Raw genomic sequence first — 18,512 nt, forward strand, 5'->3', positions numbered from 1 at the left:
ACTTCCCCAATTCGTTCCAAGATCTCATATGGTCCAATGTAACGTGGACTCAACTTTCCTTTCCTACCAAATCTCATGACCCCCTTTGTTGGTGACACTTTTAGCAAAGCCTTCTCCCCAACCTCAAATTCCATCTCCCTTCTATTCTGATCTGCGTAAGCCTTTTGTCTATCTTGAGCTGCCCTCATGTGCTCCTGAATAAGCCTAACTTGTTTCGTTGTTTCTTCAATCATCTCAGGCCCTAAAGTCATCGTCTCACTTATGTCACTCCAACACAAAGGACTCCTACATTTTCGCCCATACAATGCTTCATATGGTGCCATCTTTATGCTTGAGTGATAACTGTTGTTATACGAAAACTCTATAGTTGGCAAATAATCATCCCAAGATCCTCCAAAGTCTATCACACATGCTCTCAACATATCCTCCAATGTTTGAATTGTTCTCTCTGTCTGTCCATCTGTTGCAGGGTGGAAAGCTGTACTAAATTTGAGCAATGTCCCAAAGGCTTGTTGTAACCTCTCCCAAAACTTGGACAAAAATCTCGAGTCTCTATCTGAAACGATATCCTTTGGTACTCCATGCAGTCTAACAACCTCTCGCACATATGCACTAGCCAACTGTTGCATACTCCATGTATCCTTCATTGCTATAAATCTGGCCGACTTTGTCAATCGATCCATATAACCCATATGGCATTCTTAGCTGACTTAGTAAGTGGTAATCCCATCACAAAATCCATTGAAATAGACTCCCATTTCCAACTCGGCACTTCTAAAGGTTGCATCATTCCACCAGGTCTCATATGCTGAATCTTCACTTTCTGACACGTCAAACACTTTGCAACAAACTCTGCCACTTCACGTTTCATTTTTTCCACCAAAAATGCTGCTTCAAATCCTTATAGAGTTTATCTCCTCCAGGATGCACAGAATATGGCGTATTATGAGCTTCTTCCAAAATCTTTCTTTTTAACTCCTCATCCTTAGGCCACACCATCTTCCCTTGTACTTCACAACACCATTCTCATCAATGTCAAACTCGATGACAACTCCATCTTCTTTCATTTTCTTTATCTTCACCATCCACTCATCACTACTTTGCTTCTCTCGAATCTCATCGAATAAGGTGGGTTGCACACATAGTGCATTCAATTGAGCTTCCACTTGCCCTTGCTCCATGACTTCTAAACTCATGCTCCTGAAATCTTCACACAATCTCTCAGATAACACCATCATGTTCATCGAATGACTAGTCTTCTACTCAATGCATCAGCAACTTTATTCGCTTTACCCTCATGATACAATATCTCAAATCATAATCCTTAATAAGTTCAAGCCATCTCCTCTGTCTCATGTTCAACTCCTTCTGAGTAAATATATACTTCAGACTTTTATGATCAGTGAAAATCTTACATGACACACCATACAAATAATGCTCCAAATCTTCAATGCGAATACTACAGCAGCTAATCTAAATCATGAGTAGGGTAATTCTGTTCATAAGGCTTAAGTTGTCTCGAAGCATATGCTACCACCTTACCATGTTGCATCAATACACATCCTAACCCATTCTTAGAAGCGTCACTATACACCTCAAAACCTTCTAATCCAGATGGTAAGTCAAAACTGGTGCTGAAGTAAGTCTTTGCTTCAATTCCTGAAAAGCTTTCTCACACCTCTCATCCCACTGAAATCGAGTTGTTTTCTTCATCAAATTTGTCAAAGGTTGAGCTACTTTTGAGAAATCTTGCACAAACCTCCTATAGTAGCCAGCAAGTCCTAAGAAACTTCTAATCTCAGTCACATTACTAGGTCTCACCCATTCTGTTACTGCTTGTATCTTTGATGGATCTACAGCAACACCTTCCTTCGAAATCACATGACCTAAAAATGCAACTTTCTCAAGCCAAAACTCACATTTTGATAACTTAGCATAAACCTTTTCTCTCGAAGTATCTCCAAAACTTTCCTTAAATGACCTTCATGCTCTTCTTTGTCCTTCGAATACACCAATATATCATCTATGAACACCACCACAAATCTATCTAAATACGGCTGAAATGTTTATTCATAAGATCCATAAATGCTGCAGGTGCATTAGTAAGTCCAAATGGCATCACTGTGAACTCATAATGCCCATACCTCGTACGAAAGCTGTTTTGGTATATCTTCCTCCGAAATTCTCAATTGGTGATACCCAGACCTCAAATCAATCTTAGAGAAAATTCCAGCACCCTTAAGTTGATCAAATAAATCCTCAATCCTAGGCAATGGGTACTTATTCTTTATTGTGACATTATTCAACTCTCTGTAATCAATACACAACCTCAAGGTTCCATCCTTCTTTCGAACAAATAACACTGGTGCTCCCCAAGGTGAAACACTTGGCCTAATGTACCCTTTCTCCAATAATTCCTCCAATTGCACTTTCAACTCTTGCATCTCTGCAGGTGCCATCCTATATGGTGCCTTAGAAATAGCTCCAGTTCCAGGCACTAGGTCAATCTTAAAATCCATTTCTCTCACTGGCGGCATCCCTGGAATTTCTTCTGGAAAAACATCTTGGAACTCACTCACCACAGGTATTTGAGATATCTCTCCATCCTCCACACTCACATCCTTCACATGGCACAAATATATGGGTAGCCCTTCCTAATATAGGTTTTGAATGACATGGCTGACACAATACTGACTCCAGGTTTAGAAACAATTCCTTGATAGGATATTCTATTTCCCTTTGGCCCCTAAGAGACACCTTTTGAGTATGACACTCTATCCTAGCTCTATACTTAGCAAGCCAATCCATTCCCAATATTACATCAAAGTCGGGTAGGTCAAACTGAATAAGATCAGCGGCAAATCAGATCCTAATATGGTAATGGGTATGTCTTGGTATAGAGAACTACAAGGAACTACTTCTCCTGAAGGTATTGTAATGAAAGTTTGACACAAGATTGAGGGTTTTAGACCTAACTTTTCAACAAATGAACTAGCTATGAAAGAATGAGACGCCCCAGAATCAAAAAGCAAGTAAGCAGGGTTAGAGTTTACGAGGAAAGTACCCGTCACAACATTGGCGTTGGTGTCTGCTTCATTCTGGTTCATAACATAGATTCTTCCATTGTTGCCTCGAGCACCATTTCCATTGCCGTTCTGATTGTTGTTTCCTCCATTTGCTCGATTGTTATTCTGACCATTATGCTGAGTATTGTTCCCCCTTGAGCATTCGAAGTCTGACCCTGGGAGTTGTTTTGTTGTAGGGACGGTTATTGTTATTCTGGTTCTGATTAGGCCCTGACCATTCCTATTTCCCCCATTGTTTCCATTTTGTCCATTATTCTGACGCTTGGGACACTGATTAGCCTTATGCCTTTCTCTCCACAAGCATAACAAGTTATTGGGTCTCCTTGACAGGTAAATCCTGGGTGGCTTTTGTTACACTTTCTACAAGTAGGGTTCTGGGTACGGGATCCTTGCTGGTTTGATCTCCCCTGACCTTGGTAGTTGCTACGATTCCCTTGATAATTACCACCACCATTAGTGTGATTATTGCCCCATTATTATTGTTACCCCATATCGAGGTTTCTTGTCATTTCCATGGTCATTTTGGTTGTAGGTGGGTCTTTTCTCTTATTCCTCCCCATAACTTCCTCTTCACGCCTCAAAATCCTCTCAATATTAGAAGCCTTAGCATAAGCTCCTGAAAAGTTGCAGAAGTTGCTCCCCCAAGTCTGGTCTGAATTCTAAATGCTAAACCATCCTCAAACTTTTGAGCCTTAGCTCTCTCATCTGGCACAACATTAGGGCAAAATCTAGCTAACTCATTGAACTTTTGGGCATACTCTTGCACAGACATAGTACCTCCCTGGTTAAATCTAGTGAACTCATTGTATTTCTGCCTCCTAATATGTTCAGGGAAAAATCTATCCTTAATAGCAACCTTAAAAGCATTCCAATTAAAGTTTTCCTGAGCTCTAACAATAGGTCCTTGACTCTCCCACCAAGTGTCTGCATCCTCCCTCAAATAAAAGGTAGCTTGGTCTACTTTTTGAGCTTCAGGTGTCCCAGTAGCAGTGAATAACTTATCAAAGTCTCTTAGCCAGTTCTCTAAGAGTAAGGGGTCTTCCTTTCCTACAAAGATTGGAGGTTTAAGGGTTGCTAACTTCTTTGCCATAGCAGCTTGTGGGTCCTCTCCACCATTATTCCTAATTGGTTTTGTAACACTAAACCCATACGTTGCGAAAGTTGTTCAAGAGATCTCAATCTCTCAAGCATTGTTCAGGGGTTTCAGCCATTTGTTCAAAAGTCCTCCTACGAGATCTAGTGTATACTTGATAGGTTTGCATACAATTCCTGCACATTAGCATTGGTATTACTACATCTATTCACCCATACATGGTCTTGCACATCGTTTTATTTACTCAATACAAACTTTCATCATAAGAAAATTACATGACTCAACCAAACTATATTTCATCATAACATTTCAAGACAACCTTTGCATGCTTCCAAATAGAATCAATTTGACAAGTAAGCAATAACTATAACATGAACTTCAACTCTACTCAACTCAAATATGTCAAGTAATAAAATTCCTAATAAAACACATATATAAGGAACTTAGAGAATTTCCAATACTACTAAGAACTTAGTAACAGACCTTTATTAAAATATAAATTTCTAAATCCTATGGTTAAACGGTCAACATTTTCTTGTAGTTACAACATCTAAACATACAAGAACGAAAAGAAACAATTAATAAGCACCTGAAATAAGTGCTTTCACATTAAGGCACATAAACCCTTTTCGATCCTCATCTCACAATTTATTTTAATGTTTATTAATACCTATATTATTTAACCTTAGACTCTAATTATTTAACACATTTTATTAACTCCTAATTTATATTAATTATAACCTAAGCTCTGATACCAATTTGTAACACCCCAAAACTTTGGTTCTAAAACTTTATAAAATATTCACTTTTCATTAAAATATCTGACCAAACCTTTAGGGTGTTACCGCGCATCTATTGTTCAAAATAAATGCAAGGCTAATTATTAGAAATAAAATTTATACTCACAAACCAAAGTATCAAAATAAACCAAACTAAGTTGTCTACTTTATACCAAAACAAAACTAAACAATCTCAAATGGCAGTACTGTAGTGTTTTTAAACTAGGTGAACTTAAAAACTATAAATTCACTCATTCCTGCAACGTAGTCCCTTTCACCAACCTGCACAATATAAATAGGAAAGGGCAAAGAAAAACAAAAACACAAAAATTAGCGAAAGCTAAGTAATTACAACTCCATCCCGTAAAATAATAATAATAATAGTTATATTTTAAAAATAATTTTTTTATAGCATAATACAGACAAATATAACGTAGTATAGACAAGTATAACATAATAAGACAAGTATATATATGATTAACCATTATTATTCAAGTTTATATGAGTCATACACAACAATTTTATTTATTAGAAGGGAATCGAACGTCAGTAGGCCGGGACTAATCCCAGTAACCACCTACTTCAACATGGGTCGTCACCCAGATAATTAAGAGTAATGGCCAATATCGTTTTGCAGAACGTCCCTAGTGTGCACACCCCTCACTAATCTAATGGGTATCCGCAATGCGCACCAATAGTATTAGGAGGAAGACAATAAAAAGTTGTAACAGAATAAAATCAAGTACTGTTCATCACCTATGGAGGATCCAAATCCACAGGATAATTCCCTCAATTTCCACTTTACGTGATTAATAGATTTTTAAAAGTTGTGACACATCAAGCATCACATTAACATTAGCAGGAACATCTTCAGTTCAATAAATAATTTTCACAACTTAACCACTTAATATAATTATGATAACCAACGTCCATAATTCATAGTAACCAATATATCCATCATTAGAGCCTCAAAGAGTCACCATATCAACTTATACCGTTCGAAACATCATTAACTCACTAATTTTACCCTTAAGTTACATTACCAATGTTAATATAATTTCTTAAACATGGTGATTACATATGTACACTACATTCCAAAAGTAATAACAAAACACTTGTGGATACATATGTATTATACGTAGGAATAATAGGTACTATAAATATAATAATAATAATTTTAGTCATAACACATACTAATACTATTTATGCCACATATATACATCTAATATAAACATGAAATCATATAATCACATGTATTACACATAGTAGCACATACAATTCCTAACGGGATTCTAGTTGTTGATGGACATTGTGAATTACCTCGAACGCTTCCCAAGTATAGCGATATCAACTAAAAGTCGCTTTCTACGAAGTTTCCGTCTACAACAAATAATATTACCTAAAGTTAGATATCTGATATAATATCCCGGAAGAATAATTAACCAAAGTTACAAAATAAATAATTAACTAACAAAGTTAAATAATTACGGTTGAAAAAGAAAAAAAATTTAAAACCTTTTACTAAAAAAACGTAAGTCACAATTGGAAGGAAATTTTGTATGATGTGAAGCAAGTACAGCATCACGTGGACTTGCTGCACACCTATACACCTTTTCTTTCTTTTTTTTTTTTTTTTTTTTTAAAGGTTGAATTTCAGAAAATAAGGAACTAAAGTTCCTTCTACTGTGCACACGAGGAACCAAAAGGAAGAGAGGAAAGAAGAAGAAGAAAGGAGAAAAGAGAAGAAGAAGGAAGAAGAAAAGAAAAAGAAGATCAACAGCATCGTACTCCGGCCAACTCAACTCGCCGGAGTCGGGGTTTTTTTTTCTTTTAAAAAAATATTTTTATTTTCTGGTTGAAACCTTCGAAATACAACAATGGTGGATTTTTAGATCTGAAATTTGGAACTTACCAAAGAGATGAAGAAAGTGAATTACGTGAGAATTTTTTGGTGTTTTGGGGTATATATATATATGTAAATCTAGGGTTTCACTAAAAGATAAGTATTTACAAAAATCTAATCCTTTTCCAAAACCAACTCAAATTATAATTTCAGAATTTTCTTTTCTCTCTATTTTTCGTTTTGGACGAAAAATCTGATTTACTAAGAAAATCAAATTCCGATTTTTTTTTTCTTCAAAAGATAAAAATCTGATTTAATTTCAAAATTTTGATTTCGAAATTTCTTTATAAAAATCTGATTTAATACATAAAAACAGTTTCATAAAAAAATGTGATTTATTATGATTTTACTTTATTTTTCAGAATTTTATATATATAAAATCTTATTATAACAAAATTAATTTTATAAAATAGTTATAAAAATTTGGGATATTACATTACCACCTCATATTCTTGAGGTTTAGGGATCAAATCTCATGGGACTCATTGGAGGATTTCTTCTTATCCCCACTCAAGTGATTACCTTTCATCTTACCTTAAAAAAAAATTTTGTGGTTACTCTTAAAGAAATGTGGTTACATATATAGCAAATGGGAATACTAATCAGTTTACTTTTATGTTCGAATGAGGTTACTCGTACAAAGAATTGGGGTTAATTTTGTAAATAATTGGGGTGACTCATATAATTAAATTGGGTTGTCTTATAATTTAACGAGGTTCTCATGTGAACGAATGAGGTTACTCGTATAAATAAATAAGGTTACTTTTGTGAATAATTAGGGTTTACTCATATGATTAAGTAGGGTTATCATATGATTAAGTGACGTTACTTGTGTGAATATTTGGGGTTACTCGTATGATTAAATAACATCTCCGTATGATTAAATAAGGTTACTCTTACGAAGAAACGAGGTTACTTTTATGAGCGCTAAAAGTTAAGACCTTCTAAAATTGGGACCTACATAAGTTAATCATTAGTTTAAACCTTTTAAAAATCATCACCCAAAATTGAGATCTCTATTGTCACTTTTTCCTTTTTTGTTTATGACGGGAAGCCGGTAAGCTGCATTGGTAAAGGAAAGACGCATTCCTTTGCAAAATACAAGAGCCAACATACAAAAGTAATCGAAAACGACCCAAATATTCCTCGGATCATGTAAGATGAGACGTAAGATGAGATGCGTACATGTTACTACTCTAAAGTCATTTTCTCAACTCTTTTATCATCTACTTTATTATATAAGCTGATGCCAACATGACTCTAATTTTTTTACCACCTTACCTTAAAACTTGGTGCAGTATAGAGTCAATTTAGTGCCAAATTGTAACTTGATACCAACTTAAATCTATATAATATGTTGAAGTATAGATATTAGGTTGTTAGAGTATAGATATTCTTGTTAGGTTGTTAGTTGTAATTCTAGCATTAATTTTGTTACCTATTATTGTAATTAGTGTAATTAGTATAAATAGTTAGATGTTATAATATTCTTGCTCACCTTTATATAATAATAAAAATGTAGCTTTACATTTTCTCTATCTTCTCTCCTCTACTGTTCTTCAACCTCTTGCTCATCAATGGCTTCATCTTATTCTTCTTATGATTTTCAACCTCCCTAAACACGAATTCTAACATGGTATCAGAGCAGGATTTGAATCCTAGCTTCATAATTTCTTCCGCAAGTTTTTTTTGAGATATCTATTAGAATTCGTCCCCTGAAATTCGTCGTTCAAACTTCGTGAATTTTCTACTTCAATATCTCACGAATTCATTGTTCACTCAACTTCATCAATTCAATTTGAGTTGAATGTCATTTCCGAAATATTTTCTGACCTAGAAATTCATTTTTCCCTAAAATTTTTAGGGTTCTTTTGCGATGTTTGTTCATTCGCGAACCTACAAATCACCATGTCTCTCCCATTCTTTCTGCTAATTCGTTTTTCTTTCTAATTACTTTCATCATAATCAGCGTCGAATCTATTTTCAGATTCATCAAATTCATTCTTCTTGATCTCTTCGCTCAGATCTTTCAAGATTCTGTATATTTTTCCTCTGGTACTGATCGAAGGTTTCGAATTTCCACCAGTAATGGGGAATTTCGTTTTGATGGTGATTTAATTTGTTCTTGATGTTTTTTTGCTCACGAATATTCGCTGCTATGTTTTCTTCGAATTATGGAATCCTTCTCTTATTCGAAGCATTGAAGATTTGGTTCTTGTTTTCGGTTCAAGATTTGATCGAATTCCATGAATGACAACTCTTTGCCTCAATATTAGCTGCAGATCTTAGCCTTCGTCCTTGCATTTGAGAATAGTTTGAATTGATTCGTTGCAGCAAATGTTTGTGGTTCCGACTTCTGATTTTGGTGCTTTCGCTAGTCAACTTTCCTTCATTGGCTTCCTGGTTTGGTTTTCTTTAATCCACACCCGTAGTTTGTACTGATAATTTTGTTGTTGCACTTATGAAATTGTCTTTGAGATGAATTCCGGTGGTTAATTCAAGTAATGTTTTTGGGTTATTGTTAAGTTTGTGGCTTGGTTGTAAATCAAATTGTATTCAGTATTTTTTGGGTTGGTTGTGCTGGGTTCTTACTGTATTTCTGTTGCTTGGTTGTGGCTGGTAATCTCACTCTCTTGCAAGGCTTTCTGATCATTGTGGCTATGCTATTGAATGGGGCTTGATTCATGGGATGAACAATTAATGGGCATTTATAATGCATGGATGGATTACTGTTGTATTTGTCGTGAACTTCAAGTGTTTAGGTGCTTATGATTTTGAGTTTGTTGAACTTGCACCTGATAATAACATAATGTTGCATCAGTACCACCATGAGGTGTTGGATTGGTATAAAGATTTATGGTCCTACAATGTATTACCTCATCCATCTTCTCCATTTCTTTTTCTTTCACAAATTACATTTTTTCTTGTGACCCATACAAATTCTTTCCTTAGAGATCATTTTTTTTTTCTTCTTTCTTTTTTCTGCCCATAGAGGCATGTTTTGTGACCCATAGTTGGTCAATTTAGCCCATAGAGGCTTCTTTCTAAGACCCATAGTTGGTCATTTTACCCTTAGTGGCTTGTTTGCCCATAGAGGTTTGTTGCCCATAGTGGCTTGTTATGCCCATAGTGGCTTAATTTGCCCATAGTTGGCTTTGTTATGTCCATAGTGGCTTGTTTTGATGCCATACTGGCTTGTTTGATGCCCATAGAGGCTTATTTTGACACACATAAATGTGGTTCTTTCAAAACCCATAGTGGTCCACACTTTTTTTTTTTTGTTTCTTTCTTTCTATCTCCCTTCCATATTCACTCTTACTTCTTTTCCTATCATTTCCATCTTCATTCCTTTTATTTTTTTTCATCTTCTCTTCTTCCATTTTCTTGGTTCTACAAACATCTTATATTGGAGTTATGGTGTATATGGTTTTGATTGGTGGTTGCTTCAGAGGACAAGAAGTTGCAAAGTATATTGGATTTCTTTTTTCAAAAAGTTCGATGCATTGTGGTATTTCCTGTTGGTATATTACTACCTAGTGGTATATGGTGCAGCACCTGAAGCCATATTACAACAACAAATAAAGTTCCTATTCTACTTATTCATTCTAGCAGATGACTGCAAGTTACCAAACCCACAAGTGAAGGTTCCTTTTTCAATTGCATACAGCAACTACATCTGGTTGTCCAGTTTGAAGTTCACTTTGAAAGTTCAAATTGAAAATGGTTGTTCAACCATTTCCAGTTTGCGGGGGATGTTGAAGTATAGATATTAGGTTGTTAGAGTATAGATATTCTTGTTAGGTTGTTAGTTGTAATTCTAGCATTAATTTTGTTACCTATTGTAATTAATGTAATTAGTATAAATAGTTAGATGTTATAATATTCTTGCTCACCTTAACATAATAATAAAAATGTATCTTTACATTTTCTCTATCTTCTCTCCTCTACAGTTCTTCAACCTCTTGCTCATCAATAGCTTCATCTTATTCTTCTTATGATTTTCAACCTCCCTAAACACGAATTCTAACATAATACGAGCTTGATTTTATTCAATATCAACTTACTTCTCCAAATATGCCCATATTTGACGCAGGCCTCAGAGATTCCAACAAATTGTCACCAATACTAAATTTAGGATCCCCAAATTAGAATTAGCTCAAATGGTGTAAGTATAAATTGGGATCTCCTTCACTCCTAGCTTGCTGGGATTCTCCTTGCAAAAAAAAAAAAAAAAAAAAAAAAAAAAGAACTCCAAATAATGAATACTACTGCGGTACTGCCTGTATCGCCTGTATCATACACTCCGGCGAAAAAAGTAGACCTGCATTTCATTTACTTACTGTATCCATGTCGACATTTTGATAGATCAAAATTTCTACTTTTTGAACTTCTACTACTCATTTTACTTTTACGTCCAGACGAACACTTAATTGTGCAATCAACCCAAGGTCCCAAGATGATTTACCCCTCAATCTCTTGCTGTACACATTTGATTCAAAATTTGGATGGCGTTGAAGAGCGCTTCCATGGTGCTCAGTGCTCACTAATAGCCTTTTTCAAGGACACTCAATTTGAGTCTTGAGATCAGTTTCATCTATTTCCTGGAACTCCTTTTGCCACTAAATGGACTGCCTCCAGTTGATCGACCCGAACTGGGATATAATGACATCGTCTTTTTCGACACTATTGACTTACCATGGCGCAGTCACATCATATCATGCGAACCAAATACAATTCATAATACTGATGAAGTGATATTTGACGTCAAAAGCTCAAGCTGATCACATTGCATAGTACTGATGAAGCTACATCTGATGTGAAAAATTGTCCAAGCTGTTTATATCAGTTTCACATTCTGTCCGAAAAGAAATACAACAGCCAAAAATCATTGATGTAAGCAAGATAAGGATCAAAGCTGGAGGAAACCACCAACGTTAACCACATATCTGTTGCTTTTTCCTCATTATCCTCAGAAGATAATGTAGATGATGTAATGTTGATCCATCATTATTCTCTTCCATCCTCTCGTTCATCTCCTTTGAATAAGTACTACAAATATGTTTCACCAAATAACTAATTACCATGTATGGATTTAAGAAATTCTGGACTGGTAATAATACGGATGTTACAGCATTTATTCACCACAGTTTCAGGCCCCTTCGAAATTACCCATCATACTGCTGAAATCCACAAGTGGTCACTCTCATTTTGTTTGGAATACTCTATTGAACCACAAATCGTTGTAGATTTCTCTTCCTCCTGAATAAAACTCCAGCAGGGAAGGTCGCTGTTGATGATGCCATACAATTCTTCAAACTATGGAACGATGGATATGCACGTTTTAAAGATCTGTATGGTGTTCAACTAACCACCTCGATGTCCCCTTTCTCCTCCAACAACCTAGCAAAACATAAGCCACTCGATTAGGCTAGTATCTTATAACACAGACAAAAGCATCATAATCATGAGCAAATTAAAATTGCTTAAAATTTTTCAGAAAGGATATTACCACAATTCAGACAAAGGGATAAGAATGAGACATTCTGTTGGGTAAATACGTAACTAAACTTCTAATTACACAACTAAAAGGTTTGGCTTTCCCTTCTCATTATCCATCTTGATGCATCATGATGCCATGGCTTAATTACAATAATAAGCATGTTTACTGCAAAAAAGGTCCCTTGACTTAAAAAACAGATCTAGAGATGCCAGCATATAATTACAATAATAACAAGCATATGTAAAATAAAAAGGAGACTCATTTTATACGCCTGAACAACAGAGGTGCCAGCACAGACATACACACAGGAACACTACACACACATGAACCAACCTTAAGGAATTTGTCACCAATACGAGATTTACTTTGCCTCACACTTGTATATATCACACTAGTTGCTGACAAGAATGATTACATTATGGTGATATTACCATTCTGAAACCTCTTGTTAGCCTCTTAGCTTAAAGAAAGACTCCCTGAAAGGATTTGTTTGTTGCAAAGATTTCTTTGAACTGATATGTCCTCATGTTTCAATTCATCCATATCCATACTTCCATAGATATCAAAGTAATTGGAGAAATAGGGGACCTCTGCACATTTCTTCACTATCTACTGCCGAAGATAACAAGGAACAAATCTCTGTCTGTGCACCACCACGGATACTCCATCCGCGAATGATATAGCTTGCCAGCCGCTTTGACTGCAACAGCTCAAGCTGGTCAGCTAACAACTTGTCCAGATAGGAGAAAAAGAACACCCAAAAGTCTTTGCATGCTTGCGTGGGCTTAACAAAAAGGATCAATCAAGGTGGGGCAACCATCAAAGATCACCTCAAATACCCTTTTTTGCAAGATATCATTAGAGGATAATGCTAATTATATATACCAATTATCCATCACTTCTTCCCATTTCCATCCTCTTGTTTCTCAATTGCACATTAAATCGCTACCAACACTATCTCATTTCATTGGGTGGCAAAAAAGAACAATATTATTCGAAATTCCAATCCTCCAAAAATGTTGAGCCACTCCCCACCAAAATTTAATTTATTATTCTGTACCAGCTGTAATGGGACCTTTGGGCAATTCTCCCCGGCTCGACGAAAACACTAGTTGATGGGGTCTATTTGGAATGAAACTCACGAGGTCCCCGCTGAATTCAAAATCTGGAGTCATCAACATAAATCCTCAAATATACTTGGTGTTTAAGCAACCACCTCTGCCCTTCCTCCCACAATCTGGTAAAAACAGAAACAACTCAATTAGAATGGTCATCTCATTACAACCCCAACAAAGGTATCTTATTAATAGTAAGCATTTAGCACATAGAGAACAAAAGAAAAAAAAAATATCACGATTGTGTCTTTTATTCCCAAGTGAAAAAAGATATGTCAACAACAAAAACAGCACACACATACATGACATCAAAATTTCGTCACACAAAATTGTAAAGGAACTCAAAACTATTATATTTGCAGCAGACCAACCGAAAGAGTTTGTTTCCTCCACCAAAAGGTGAAAGCATGGGATGTCAGCAGGTGAGATGGATCAGAGTTTAGCACAATGCTCTCAGATTTCGCTGTATATAAATCAGCAGAGATATATAATACTCTCATATTCAACATATGTAACCATTAAATCAACATATTAGGACTTGAAACATAAATCTTATCATAAGAGAAAAAATAAAATGTTACCAGATTCATGCATGATTTGTAAACCAAAGATACATGGATTATCATGTCATGCTACGAAGTAGCCACCTTTAGTATGACATTATGACTAGGTCATAGTTCATCTCTGAGAATAACACCCGAATCAATGACCGGAAAAGAGGTATTGCACATATAGAAAGAAATAAAGTCCCTTATCTTAATACGAAAAGTACCATATCAAGAGACAAGAGATGATGAGTTATAGCAATCCAAATTCCAAACAATGCAAGAACTGAAAAAAAAAGTTCATATCATTAACTTGTTCTATGCTTGACATTAGATCATCCAGACAATATTCTTGAGTCCTCAGAATGTACTATAATCCTAACTCTTCTCTTAAATTATTGATCTTGTGTTCATGTAATGTGTAATCTAGGGCCCTAGTAATGCGACTTCCATTCATAGTACAGCTCATTATATGAATATAATTATGTCAATTGCAACTTTAAAAAGTTAGGTGTAAAACTCGAGCTTGTCGAATTCATCTAATGAGTACTAGCTCAAAGACATCAATGTACATTTCGATAATTCATAGCAATTAGAGAAGCAATGCACATATTGCTAAAAATTGAAGCATATAGAAGATGAAACATGAAAAGGTAGATCACAAATTCCCACTTCTACCACTACCAGGCACAAACATCATGTTGTGGAACATCAAATACTTAAGAGCACAACATTCTTTCAAGTATGCTTAGACCTTATTATTTTAGACATATTTTCAGTTTAGTTCAGTTACTCTCTACATCACAGTTTCTCTCCGTCTAAAAGACATGGTCTTAGTAATATTCACAAAACAAACAACCAACACATATACCAAGTACATTCTCATGTTGGCACATTAAAAGATGTGGAGAAGTGCTTCAAATACTTACAAATACGTCCAATCTAAATCCTCTATCCAGCACATTTGCATGAACTCCCATTGTTTTCCATAAACCCTGCATTTGAAGAACAAAAAAAAATCACATTTATCAATTAGATCAAACAACAAACAAATAAACATAATAGTGTAGAACACACAAAAAATGGAAAACACTAACTAATATTATAAGAAATTACTTTTAATTTTTGAAAAAAATAATAAATATTTTTTTTTTATATATTATGAAATATATTATGACTACATACATGCCATATCACAAAAGGTTTCGTGTAGAAACAGAGATGCAGATAAGAGGGGATACGTGGCCAAAATTCCGCAAACTAATGACTAATCCCTAACGAACGGCGCCGTATAAGACGGCCAATAACGGCAAACACCAATACGACAAATCACCGCACACAAAACGACAATTCACTCCACATTGTCCAAGGTACACATTATAAGAAAGAAGAATAATAATCCTGTACAATCGAGAAAAACAATAACAAATGAACAAAAAAAAAAAAAAAACTCACCCATTATTCATACTTGGTTGATAGAGAATTGAGTTCAATCCAAACTTGGAAATTTAATTTCTCATTAATGGCCAACCACAGGATCAAAACCAATTTATCATCATCATCTAAGTATAATATATTGTTCCTTGCATCATATTCGCTACATCATTACATGTATATTCGACGTTTCATATTAATTGCAACATAGAGGATGCACAATTTTTAAAGAACGGAGGAAGTATACTATAGAACTTTTTATATTCCTATAACTTTGTTCTTTGTCATTTCATCATCTTCACCAATCACATCATCATCCAAATAAAACTGAACATTATTGCCAATGATTTCCGTTGTGAATGAGGTAAATATGGCTGGAATTACGACAACAATTATGACAATTTCTTCCAACACCATTAGATTTCGCGTAACATATCGGATACGCCATCACCGGTGGCACGAATCTCGGCGAAGATCCTGCAGCTGAGAATGAAGATGACGGCGACAAAGATTTCGGCGACAATGATTTTAGCGATTGTGGAGGTGAGAGACTCGTTGGTGTTTTCGATGATCGTAATGGCATAAGGAATGCTCTTACTTTCATGGAAGATGATGAATCTACACGATCGTATTCTTCGATTAAATTAGCGAGATCTTCCTCAGATTTGATTGTAATTAAAGCGTCGAGATCTTCAGTTGGTAGTTGACATTTTAGAGACACTGATGTACCGCATACTTCTCCCATTTTTACCATCAATTCTGTAGAATCACACACAAAATAAAATATATGTTTAGTTTATGACAATCCAACAAAAGAAATCATACTTTCTCCGTTTAATATTACTCGATATCCTTTTCAATTCACAAACTTTTCGACAATTATTTTTTATAAAAAAAAAGTAGAGAGGAAAAAAAACTATATGAATCAGATAATGTGAAATTTCCCATAACGAAAAGTGTTAATAAATATTAACTTAATTTTTTTTGAAATAAAATTATTATACTTCCTCCTTTCCTATTTGTTTTTTTTAATTAGAAAAGTCAGTGGAAGAACAAATAGAAACGGAGGGAGTATATTAAAAGTATATGAAGTATGTGAAATTTGTGATACGAATAGAGAAGGAGAACGGACCGGAGAAAGAGATGTGGCGATGGAGAGCGAGGACACGAGTATGGCCGCCATGGTAGCGGAGTTTACCGTCGGGATGACGGGGGATGATTTTGCCGCCATAACTACAAAGGAATTTGATGGTGTTATTTGTGGATTTAATGGAAGAGGATGGTTGAAGTGAAGGTATCACCATAATGAAAATTGAAATGCAGTTTTTTTGTTCAAGTAAATTTATGTGTGGTTTTTTTTTGGAAGGAGTTGAATGACAGAATTAAGATTAGGAAGAAGGAAGAGGAGAAGTGGAGGGAGAAGTTATATTTTCAAGCCTAAAGGAGGTTTCAATGAGGAGTTATTTATAGGGCGGGTTTAGAAGGGTGGAATTAATAGGAAAAAATACGGTTAAGGTAGAATGTAGAAAGACCAAGTGACGTCAGTTTTTACTCGCTGAGATTTTCTTTGTAGTGAAAACTGAAAACTTGGAAACTGAAAAGGATAACCCAAAAGGCGGGCCCACGCTCATACTACTCAAAAGAAATAAAAGGGCCCATGAACCTCATCAGCATTCAGCACAACGAGTCTACACATAGTACACAACTAGCCTTCTTTGCACGTCATGTGTGCATGAATTATTTTGACGATTATTATTAAATTTCATTTAAATGTAATTTTGAAGTATGTAATTTACAATCATTATCAATATCAATTAAATATCATGTGGTGTAAATACAAAATATAAAAATTACTTGATGAAAAAGTTATTTTCTTGATATTTTTATTACTTGGTAATGGATGTTGGGTATTGTTATTGCATTTTCAAAGTTCATGTAAAATTAAAATTATATATCTTTGGTTTTGTAATTGATTTGAAAACTGTTTTAGTTATGTTGATTTATTCTTCAATCATAAATTTTTTATTTCACTACACATATTTTTATGAAAGTTTATTTTAACTACTTTGAACTTCTTTTATAAAAAAAACTAATATGAACCCGGTGCACACTAATTAGTGTGCACCCGATCCATATCACGTGAGTTTATGATTGTGTATATTGATATGATATAGTGTATGTTAAAATGATATAGTGTATATTAAAATGATATAGTGTATGTTAAAGTGATATAGTGTATGTTAAAGTGATATAGTGTATGTTATAATGATATAGTGTGTGTTAAAATGATATAGTGTATGTTACAATGATATAGTGTATGTTAAAGTGATAGTGTATGTTAAAGTGATTTAGTGTGTGTTAAAATGATATAGTGTATGTTACAATGATATAGTATATGTTAAAGTGATATAGTGTATGTTAAAGTGATATAGGGTGTGTTAAAATGATTTTACAACAATCAGTACAACTGACCAAACCTCCTTTTCCGCCATTTTTGTTGTCAGATATCAGTTGAAGAACTTCGCTCGCATCTTTCAAACTTGACGCTCGACTAATCAACTCATTGTGTCCAACACTAACTTCTCTCCTTCTTCATCATCTGCGACGTCGTTTCGAGTTTCGCTAGCAGAAGCTCGGACAGAAACGAAAATGGCGGAAGAATTCCAAAAAGCGAGAGAAGAAGAAGGTTCGATATTGTTCCGAAGAAGCAGAAGAAACATGCTTTTATGGTGAGAATTGCATGGAGGAGAGAGAAAAGGACAGTAAGAATGAGAGAGAAGAAATGGAGTTTGCAAGTTTAGTGCCATGGTTAATGGAAGCGAAGAATCTTCACTTTCTCTCTCCTTTGTATGTCAGTTTTGAGTATGAGGGATGAAGAAAGAAAGGATGAAGATTGAGCGCGGGTCACGTGCCTGGGCCTGGTCCACACTATTTTTAGTGTGAACCGGGTCCACGCAAGTCGGATTGCTTCTTTTAATATACATATTTTAAATTAGGAAGGGCTATAATTCTAGAAAATCTCAAAATCTTAATAGGTAAGTATCTCTATATATTATA

The 18,512-nt window shown here is 35.0% G+C and overlaps 1 protein-coding gene across 7 annotated transcripts; it reads right to left on the reverse strand.

The window, feature by feature from the left end:
• Positions 1 to 11,169: 11,169 nt before the first annotated feature.
• LOC104897290 (hypothetical protein) lies at positions 11,170 to 16,905 on the reverse strand. Of its 7 annotated transcripts, none has more exons than XM_010684149.4 (5): positions 16,588 to 16,905; positions 15,477 to 16,214; positions 14,951 to 15,016; positions 12,793 to 13,598; positions 11,170 to 12,261 (listed from the first exon to the last, which is right to left on the reverse strand). In XM_010684149.4, the coding sequence occupies exons 1-2, from the start codon at positions 16,757 to 16,759 to the stop codon at positions 15,790 to 15,792; spliced, it is 597 nt and encodes a 198-aa protein (XP_010682451.2). In that variant the 5' UTR covers positions 16,760 to 16,905; the 3' UTR covers positions 11,170 to 12,261; positions 12,793 to 13,598; positions 14,951 to 15,016; positions 15,477 to 15,789. The 7 variants fall into 7 exon arrangements, with proteins under 7 accessions (XP_010682451.2, XP_010682449.2, XP_048501815.1 ...); XM_010684147.4 differs by having other exon boundaries at positions 12,695 to 13,598; XM_048645858.2 differs by having other exon boundaries at positions 11,170 to 12,526; positions 12,695 to 13,598.
• Between the last annotated feature and the right edge of the window lie 1,607 nt (positions 16,906 to 18,512).

This window comes from Beta vulgaris, chromosome 6 (genome assembly GCF_026745355.1).
Source record: "Beta vulgaris subsp. vulgaris cultivar EL10 chromosome 6, EL10.2, whole genome shotgun sequence".
NCBI classification, from domain to species: Eukaryota; Viridiplantae; Streptophyta; class Magnoliopsida; order Caryophyllales; family Amaranthaceae; genus Beta; species Beta vulgaris.

Bases quoted from the DNA above. Each gene is read 5' to 3' on its own strand.
- LOC104897290 (XM_010684149.4), bottom strand. From the start codon at position 16,759: ATGGTGATACCTTCACTTCAACCATCCTCTTCCATTAAATCCACAAAT. The intron at 16,215-16,587 runs GTCCGTTCTCCT...GTGATTCTACAG, and splicing joins TCGCCACATCTCTTTCTCCG to AATTGATGGTAAAAATGGGA.